This window comes from Neocloeon triangulifer, unplaced genomic scaffold (genome assembly GCF_031216515.1).
Source record: "Neocloeon triangulifer isolate White Clay Creek 2 clone unplaced genomic scaffold, ASM3121651v1 ptg000017l, whole genome shotgun sequence".
NCBI lineage: Eukaryota > Metazoa > Arthropoda > Insecta > Ephemeroptera > Baetidae > Neocloeon > Neocloeon triangulifer.
This window is the reverse complement of record NW_026775559.1, coordinates 1266950-1276229: the sequence shown is the minus strand read 5'-3', so window position 1 is coordinate 1276229 and position 9280 is coordinate 1266950. Positions and strand designations below refer to the sequence as shown.

General features: G+C 36.5%; 1 protein-coding gene across 1 annotated transcript; it reads right to left on the bottom strand.

The window, feature by feature from the left end:
• Positions 1–6120: 6120 nt before the first annotated feature.
• LOC132203575 (mortality factor 4-like protein 1) lies at positions 6121–8324 on the bottom strand. The gene is made up of 10 exons (XM_059631437.1): positions 8166–8324; positions 7910–8024; positions 7751–7849; positions 7473–7695; positions 7314–7415; positions 7165–7256; positions 7012–7114; positions 6888–6957; positions 6751–6835; positions 6121–6694 (listed from the first exon to the last, which is right to left on the bottom strand). The coding sequence occupies exons 1-10, from the start codon at positions 8188–8190 to the stop codon at positions 6610–6612; spliced, it is 999 nt and encodes a 332-aa protein (XP_059487420.1). The 5' UTR covers positions 8191–8324; the 3' UTR covers positions 6121–6609.
• Between the last annotated feature and the right edge of the window lie 956 nt (positions 8325–9280).

The following is a 9280-nucleotide window of genomic DNA, read 5'->3' as shown; positions in this document are numbered from 1 at the left end:
ATCGTCACAATGAAAGTTGTGAAACGTTAAAACCCCCATTATGCACTTGTGAGAAACGATCTCTCGTATGAAAATAGCTGATGCACAATTGATGAAATTAAGCATAATTGGACGAGCATGATTTGCATAAAACCAGTCATCTCATCCACGTCAGTCAAACGGACGTTCACGTTTTAATAGCGAATAATTACACTTGCAAACAAACTTTCTTTCTATATAGCAAACCGCGCACATTTAAATATCATCAACACAGAGACATAATAATGATTAATACCTTGAATCGTTTAATTCATTTGCGCTCGTTTTATTCTACTTTTTATTTATGTGCGGCCGTGAATCAGTTGAAATAATTACAAGAGGGCGAAACAGAAAAAGAGAAGAGGCGTCGCCCAAAATAATTATGGTCCACTGACTCCAAATAAAATGCACGCTGAACACACATTCATTCCCTTTTGTTGTACAACATATTTAGCGGCAACTGCATTTAATTCCATCTCGTTTATTTTATAAACCAAATTTGCTTTGAAAATCGTCACGTTTTGAGGTTAGCAGGGAAAGAAAATAGTCGTCCTCATTGCAGTTGAGAAATGAAAGAGATTGCAAACGGCGACAATAATTAACAGTTTCATTTTCCTGTTTGCTTATCTGGAATGCGACATCAGTCTCGTCCGCGGGAGATATTGAGTTCGAAGAATGGTTACACTTCATATTTTTTTTATTTTTTATTTTGAATCATTTTCCTGCGTGCGTCACTTCCACACTTTGTGTATGCCGTTTGCCATATCAGGGCTTTAAAAAGAAGTCAACATTCAGGTTGCCTAATGCGTAGATTTTGGCGCCACACTTAAGGTTTAGCAACAGTCATAATTCTTTCCATCTTGTAATACACTTGCTCGATGACAATAAACTCATTTGCTCTGCGAATTAATTAATTTCGGCTGTTCTCACCTTCGAACGCAGCCTTGCTGCTGCTCATTTCAAGCAATTTTGCGAATCCAAGGAGATGCTGCACGCGGACGTATAATCGAGAGTTTACGAAACAGCGGCCAAAATACGGCTTTATAAATACCAATCGCCAGATTTACCTATGACGACATTTTATTTTGGCGCTTCCTTTCGCAAACTTATAATTTATAATTTAGTAAAATAAATATTATTTAATGCTAAAATTTCAATCAGCTTAGATTGAAATATTTTTAGTTTTCGCCTCCACCAGTCATTGTCCTTTTCTACTGGTTGAAATGACTTTTGAAAGAGCTGCGATACTGTGTGAGTGGTTCCAAAATAGCTTTCGTACCGTCCTCCTCAAAGCTACTTTCATCCTCATCAGCAAGCAGGGAAAAGCATTTGCGCGCTGCCGCTCGACATAAATATCTCAGATTACGTCTCGTTTGACCCAATGTTGGCGAGACTAAAAATTTTTTAAAACGTGCCTATCTTAGAACTTTAAGAGAAAATTTAAAAGAGCAAAAAAATTGGTGAAATATTCTAACCAGTTAAGTTTTGATCATCAAAAATCTTTTTGGGCAATTAATTAAATATAGCTGAAATATAAATTTTTATAATTTAAATTTTGAAATAACTTTTTCAATCAATTTTTGTCAGTCCATTTTTTGAAGCATCTGAAGAAAATTCCATGTGATTTTTTTTCGCGTTTTAGAACTTTTGCATTTGGGTTGCGTCAGATTGAAATACGATCGCCCGCACACACAGGCTAATTTTCTATTCACTCGCAGCGTAAAAGAGACCAGTTTTACATTATGATGCTGCACTGCAACGCAAGCACCGTGTGTGAACTAGTTTCAAAGAAATTTTATGCTGCCCTGCTAAATGGAATTGTGACAAAGACAAGCTGCAAGAGAATAACGTTGCCAAGTTCCTCAACAGCATAGTACTTTTTGTTATTAAAAATTGGGTTTTAAAATCTGATCAATAAATATTCAAATCTCATTAATTCTAAAAAAAAACCTTTGCTCTTGCCATAGCAATTCTAATGTTGCCACAGTTGTAATAAATGCTCAGCAAAATCTGTTGCTGCAAATTAAATTTTTTGAATCAAATAGATCACTATAAAATCATAACAAAGACACTATATCAGCACAGCAACTTACTGCTCACAATAAAAATAAATTTTAAAAAAACTAACAATAAAAATAAAATAAATAGCATTTTTTATACATTAAAAAGGTTATTTAATTAATTTTGTCATGATATTTAATGGATCAGGTTGTATTTATATTTTTGTTATAATAATATTAATATGGCATAAAAAATTTCAATTAATTCATATTTTCGAAATAATTGTTCTGATAGAGAATTGATTTTTTGTTGAAAGTTGAAAGTTCAGATCTTAAATCTTCAATATCTCTTGCACATTTCCATAAATATTAATATGCTTGAAATATGTATCTAAAAACCGTTTAATTTATTGCTTGGGTCTCACAGACGAAATTCGAGGCAACAAAAGAGGGTCCAGCTGCCGGCTAGCAATATGCTCTCCGCAGCCAAGGTAAATCGGCAGTGACTCAGCGGCCTTGAGAGGTGACCTAGTGAAGAGAGTCCTGGCCGCCTGGCCGTCAGCGTGGGCCGTATGGTCAAGCCAAGGGCCCTGCACGCGACCCCTTTGCCCCAATCGACCCCTCCCCTCAACCTAAATCACTTGCCGACCCGAAAAATCCGCAATGGTTCGTTTGAGGGCGCGGCCAACCCTTTGGCAGGGCGAAAGAAGACCATATGGGTGCTGGTTGCGTAAGTCGTGGCTATACGCGCCGAGTCTGCAAAGTATTCAAGCTATCTCGCGGTTTCCACGGAGCGATACTGCAGAACAACAACAACAGGAGGACCTTCGGAAGGACAGCCGCTCGGATAAATTGCATGTCTCTAGCCTGTGCGTGTTTTGACCAAATAGAGAAAGAAATAGAAGAGCTTCGAGTGTTATAAAAATATTGTCCATGCCTCTTTTCTTGCAGCGATGCGAAATTTATGCAGGGCGAGTAAGCGCACCTTGGCTTGGAATAAATCCGTAATTATTACAAGAACGAGTCATGCACCTTGAATTTTAATTAAGCAGACTTTAATGTTGGTAAACCGAGTTGTGAATAATAAAAAAAAAAATGATTTTTTTTAGCTGAAGTATAATTTCATTGTTTTCAAAGAAGACAAAAGTTGGAATTAAATTATTTTGTCTCAAAACTTTCAATTTAAAAATAAAAAACGATTGTATTAATTTTTATTAATAATTACACTAGACTGGTGAAAAACAAAAACTTTTATTACCTTTTTCTAAATTTTATCCACAAAGTTTATTCTGACACTAATTGTAAGCTACAACTTAAGAATAAGTTTTTTAATACATTTTTCACTAAAATGTTAAATTTTATTTCTTCCTTTTTTTATAATGTTTGCACATTTTCGCTTAATTTTTTTAGTAACTTTCTATTTGTTCCCGTCATGATAAATGTGATTGAAGTAATTGCGACAAGTACTATTTTTCATACCACACATATTTTTGAGCACCTTGGTATTCAAAAGTGGAGCTATAAATTAAACGCGCGTTTGCATGGTAATGAATGATCCACAAGCCATCAAGGCTGTGCGGGCACCTCAACTTCTTTTATTAAACTCTTGACGTGAAGTAGGCTTTAATTTATAATAAAGTGAATTCCACACAGCACTTGACCATTTCCACCTCAAGCCGGACAAGTCCAGACCCGATGACTCACCTGGCACCAAAACGTTCCAGTGACCATGGTGCGGTACTTTTCAATGGTAATTAATCGAGCGGTAATAAATTGTACATTTTAATCGTACTCAAAAATTAACTTCGTCAAATGCAAAGAAAGAAAGAGCGGCCTAATTTGTCCCGACCTTACTCAACGTCAGAGGAAAGTTCCTGCCGGATTGATTTCGGCTGCCCATTCATTGTCATATAATGCAAATCAGTCCGCGCCGTGTGTCAATCAAAGCAGCACCGAAAACGTGCTACCTGCCACTTATAACATAACGCCAAGCTGACAGCTCTTTAAACGAGCGGTTCTTAATACAAATAAATCATAAAAATATATGAATAATTTAAATTTCGAGATAATTTTTCTTTCACTCTGTTGCTGTGAATTGTGAATAATTAACCAAAAATTGATATACTTTAATATACTCTGCGTTTTCGGATAAAGAAAAAATCTTCACTGCTTTAACAGAGGGTTTTTGTATTACGCAACAGAAACGGGCAGCTGATGCTAAAAGGTGTTATTTACAAAGTGCACGCGAATAAATGTCACTTGACTTATGCCTTATAGGAGAGAAAGTGAACAAAACAAAACATATGGTCGATTCCTTGCGCCGATTGACCAAATAAGGCGCAGTCTCGCACAGATGAATCACGTGTGCAGACCCCTCGACACAATCTTGCTTTCGTGCGGTACACGGCGCCGGGGGATTTATTTATATGATTTGATGTAATAAAAATTTTCATATTGAAATGCGCATCGCACGTAATGCTATCCCCCTTTGGTCTAATCTCGTGGTTACAACAATCCATTGTTGAGTAAGTCACGGTGCAGACTCTTTTGTGAGTGCGTCGTCGGTCAGGATTGAAAAGCAGCGACGACAGAGCGAATGAAAGATGCTTTTCGTTCAACTGTCTCTTTTCAAGGCACTTTTCAATCAAAAGCCATGATCAACTTTAAAAACATCTGCGATCCTTTCAGAATTTCGTGATTAATCAGAAGGTTTGGATTAATTTTTTAGTCCTGGTAAAAATGACGAGATGAATCGTTTTATTTATGAAGACAAACAAGACGTGCTCTCAAATTAAGCTTCCTGGCCTTCCCAAAAATAAAAATGTGAACGGACCATAATCGGATCAGGAGGATTTTCATCCAACAAAAGAAACTTGGCGCCTTACCTCCTACCAGCATAATTTAACATTTTATTGCAATGCTCTACTCAAATTTTGTTTAGTTTTGAAATAAAGTTACAGTTTAAAAAATTTAACAAAAAAATTGAATAAATTTAAAAGATTTGAAGCTAGTTTTAGCTACACTTTCACGACATACTGAAAGCAGGCAGCTTCCATTACCCTACATAATATTTGCTGTTTTGTGGTTGATCACACTTCACATTGAACAGCTCAATATTTCTTGCCGATTATATAACAGAAGTGATATTTATTCTAGAATGAATTTCACCGCATGGGAACATGTAAAAATATTATATTTATCTAGTCTGCATGAGCAGTACTAATTTAGCTGCATAAAAAACGCTTGAAAATTATTAACTCCAATCTATTTTTGGTAAAAAAAGCATAATACTAAAATTTTAGCTTGATCCCAAAGACTGCTGTCTTGTATTTTTTCCTCTCACCAGACTACTCAGAAAAGGCATAAGTCGCAAAAAATTGAACGAGTTAAGAGCAAGGTGAAGTTTTATGGTGCCGTTGACCATTCGTCTCAGGATGTTGGCACAAGGCGATTTGCTGGAAACTGCGCGTCAATTTTCGATTTCGCAAAAAGCCTCGGATTTGAATTAATTTTGATATATCTTTGAATCGAATAATAAGGAAAAAGTAGAAGTTGCAAAAAAGGAAATCTACTTATATAAGCGGCGCAAAACTAACCTTGCCTATCTCAAACGTTACACCTTGTAGAATAAATGCCTGCCAGACACTTCATTAGTTCCATTTATGGGCACGTTACCTTTACTCTTTTGCAGGATCCTTTCGTGCAATAAAGAAATTTTGCCGACCTTGTCACAAAAAATGCGCGCCCTTGTATAGAAATTGAATGTTTGAACAAATAATAAATATAAACTATTTGCCAACGTTACTTGCAATAAATCTATTAATACTTTTATATTTTGTAAATTTATTAACTCTCAATTATTATCCTGTGGTGGAATTGAAAATAAATATTTACTTCAATTGATTATCAGTAGAATGTCGAATACATTCCAGGCATTGTTAATGAACCCTGACCAGGAGGAAACGCAGCTATTCCAGACCCCGCCCGCAGCTAAAATGGAATTAGATACACCCTTTATTGTTGTCTTTGAATATTTACCACTTGCTGACAGTCAAATCAGACAAGCAAAATACCGTTGTCATGAAATAAATTTGCAAAAATAATGATGACAAATTTTAGTTCGTTAAACATCCGTGTTTATTATTGTTGTTTTATTTTTCAATGCTCATTTATCTCACTTTTTCACTTATAATATCTCGGATATTACAATTATTAATATCAATGCTTCAGCATCAAGCTAGAAGTGTACAAAAGTCTAAAAAGAAATGCTACAAGGAGCGGACAAAAAAATCCACTTCCAAGATCTACTCTAAGTAATAAGCGTTTTTACAAATTTCTTTTCAATGCTTGTGTATTTACATTTACTTGGTGAAGATGAAGAGTCTAACAAATTATCACCTATCACAATGTTAGGTAGAGAATGTATAATTTTGAAAATGTGTGGTGCATAAAAATTAAAAAGAAGAAAAAAAACAGTTACAAGTCGTTCGCACACTTGGTTTTCTCATTTCCTCCTCCTCTTGCCCATTTTCCGATCAGGCAATGGCTTTGGTTCATCACTTGTCTCCTCGCCACTGTCTGACACCAAATCTCACATGACCCTCCTCTGATATTCAGGTGGCGCGGCACCGTAATCTTGGAGGCTGAACAAAGTCGATTTGTTCTTGTACAGATACCTTTAGGATTTATTGCCCGATTAATTCGCGTTTAAAAAATAAAAAATGGTACTCACTTTAAGAAGTCTTGAATGTAGTTTAGCAAAAGCTGGATGCTTTTCTCATCCAGAGGGGTGTAGGCAAGCACAGCTCCCAGTTTTACTACATAATCGTTTTAATATTATTTTGATTTTAACAAAAATAATTTAATTACCAAATAATCTCAGGAGATGGGCAGCTCCAAAAAGTTCACTCATTGTTTTATCAGGGTTTTTCTTAATCAACTGTAATTTTTAAAATTATAGCAAAACTTAAATTTAATTCTGAATGTGTCGTACCTCAGCATACTGTGGTCTTTCAAATTTGTATAATAATTGAGATCCGAGCATTACATTGAAATACTCCCTAATGCCATTTGTAACTTCATTAACTGCATCCTCCCTAAAATAAACCAGTTGTAAAATATATACAGATAAAAGTTTTTTTCTCACTTTTCAGGGTTATTTGTTTTGCTAGCAACCTTGAAAGCAATATAATTTTTTATGATTTCCTCCACAGAAACTTTGGCTGGCAAGTTCACCAACTAAAAAAAGGAAATCATATTTTAGTTTATTATATACTTAATTTATCAATAACAAACCTTTCCCTGGCGATTAATCATGTCCCAATCGTCAACAAGCCAGGGTTTTAACTCATCAGGGATTTTTACTTTGATCTCAACTTTTGTAAGAAATTGCTCCTCCTAATAACGTAAAAATTAGAATGCTCATCAATGCTTCAAATATTATTAAAAACGTACGGATTCAACAGAAGGGTCAAATCTGCTTTTCTTCTTTGGCACGTCAGAAGAAGAGTCTTGAGACGACGAGGGAGTTGGGGTTGCCACAGCAAGAGCTCTTTTGCTGGATAAAGTTGGGGGTGCTTTTACGATCTCAACAGTAGGCGTAGATGATCTGCTATCGGAGTCTTTAGATGGTTCCGACTTCCTTTTCATTCCCTTTGGCGATTTCTTTTTTGTTTTTCTGCAATGAAAATGTTTAATTCTTTTGAGATTGCACCTTTTCTCACAAAACATACTGATTGGCCGCGTCCTGGGCCTTTTTCAGTTCCTTTTGCTTCATAATGTTGAATTCGTTGATTTTCAACACTCGTTCTTCTGGAACCCACTCATCCCAACTGAAATTTAATCAAGAATAAGACATTTATGATTTTTTATGAATGAAATAAGCTGTGTACCTTTTATTCCAGCCTGCGTAGTGTATTTGGTACCTAACAACCTTGTCCTTAAACTCCACTTTCAAGCATTTTGCCTCGTAAATTAACGGTCCGTGAAAACAAAGAACTTTTTCGCCTGCAAAAAAACACAAAAGTGAGTGCTTGTATTTACAAAACAAACAATTACAGAGGTGTCAACATGTCATTAACGTTGACTCACAATGAGGCGTGCTCGAGAAACTCGACCGATTGCGCATTTTTAAGCGCTCGAACTCACCTTCTGCGAATCTCGTCTTGACCATGGCGATTTAAAGTCCCGAATTTTCACTCTGGGTGAACTTGACAAGCACAATTAAGCGCTAAAAATCGGGAAAAGCACCACTTTGTCGGCGAAAGCGACAAAAATATAGTGAGATCTTGTTGTTATGCATTCCAAGCGTTCTGATTGGCTGTATCTCGTCAAGCCAATCAGAGCAAAGTCAAAGGGCGCCAAAGCATAAGTGGCGCCAAAAAGCAGGTCGTCGTGTTTGCAGCGGCAGCATCGACTATCTGGATTCTCTCCTTAGTCTGTGAATCTATTTTCGCAAATCACGTGTGTACCCCCGGGAGTTCGTGTGTGTTCTCGAACTTGTAATTTAATTTGTTCAATAGCACACGAGACGAGAGCATTTTACGGCAGGTTAATCGCGTCTGAGAGCGACATCGTGTCTGTCAGAATGCCTCTGACAAATTAGATTAATATTCAAATTCACATTAAACGTTGTTTTGAATGTAAGGAAGCGTTTAATTCTCCGTGCTGTTTTGCAAATTCACGCCTGTAGAATTGCGCGGAAAACAGTCATTATTCGCATACGTCATAATTATTTGCAAACACGCGCGCTTGTAATTTTGTTTGCATAACCGGTAGCATGCTGACAACACGGTGGTAAATTACAAAGCAAAAGAGTAAATTTTGCCGCCATCTCACATTTGCTGCAAATATTTTGAAAAGTTTTGCCAAGCGACGGGCACACGCGATCGGAAAGTATACTTTGCACGCAGTACACCCTCTTTCATTGCCAATGTACTGTACCCAGTCGGCAATAACAAAAGCCAGAAATAAACCGCATATCCCGCGGAATTTCTCTACGCTTGTTTTGAAATAGTCCTGCTGAGCAGCTCCGTCACAAAACATTGAATAAAATATATTCACGCATAAGATGAAAATAAACCACACGCGGAGAGAGTAAACAGCACGCGCGACAAAATTTAAAATCAAGACGAAAAGTGGAATTGAGAGCAAATATCTTGCGGGGGGTGAAGTAATGAGACCAAAGATATTCAGGTCAATTATAGAAAGTGTAAATTTTAAAGTCGCCGGTTAAAAAATTTGATCGAAGGAAAATTCCACTA

What these genes read in the sequence shown, in the direction of transcription:
- LOC132203575 (XM_059631437.1), bottom strand. Translation starts at nt 8,190, where the DNA reads ATGGTCAAGACGAGATTCGCAGAAG. An exon ending in AAAACAAATAACCCTGAAAA is followed by an intron (nt 7,115 to 7,164) that starts GTGAGAAAAAAA and finishes GGTTTATTTTAG; the next exon opens with GGAGGATGCAGTTAATGAAG. An exon ending in AAAGACCACAGTATGCTGAG is followed by an intron (nt 6,958 to 7,011) that starts GTACGACACATT and finishes TAAAAATTACAG; the next exon opens with TTGATTAAGAAAAACCCTGA.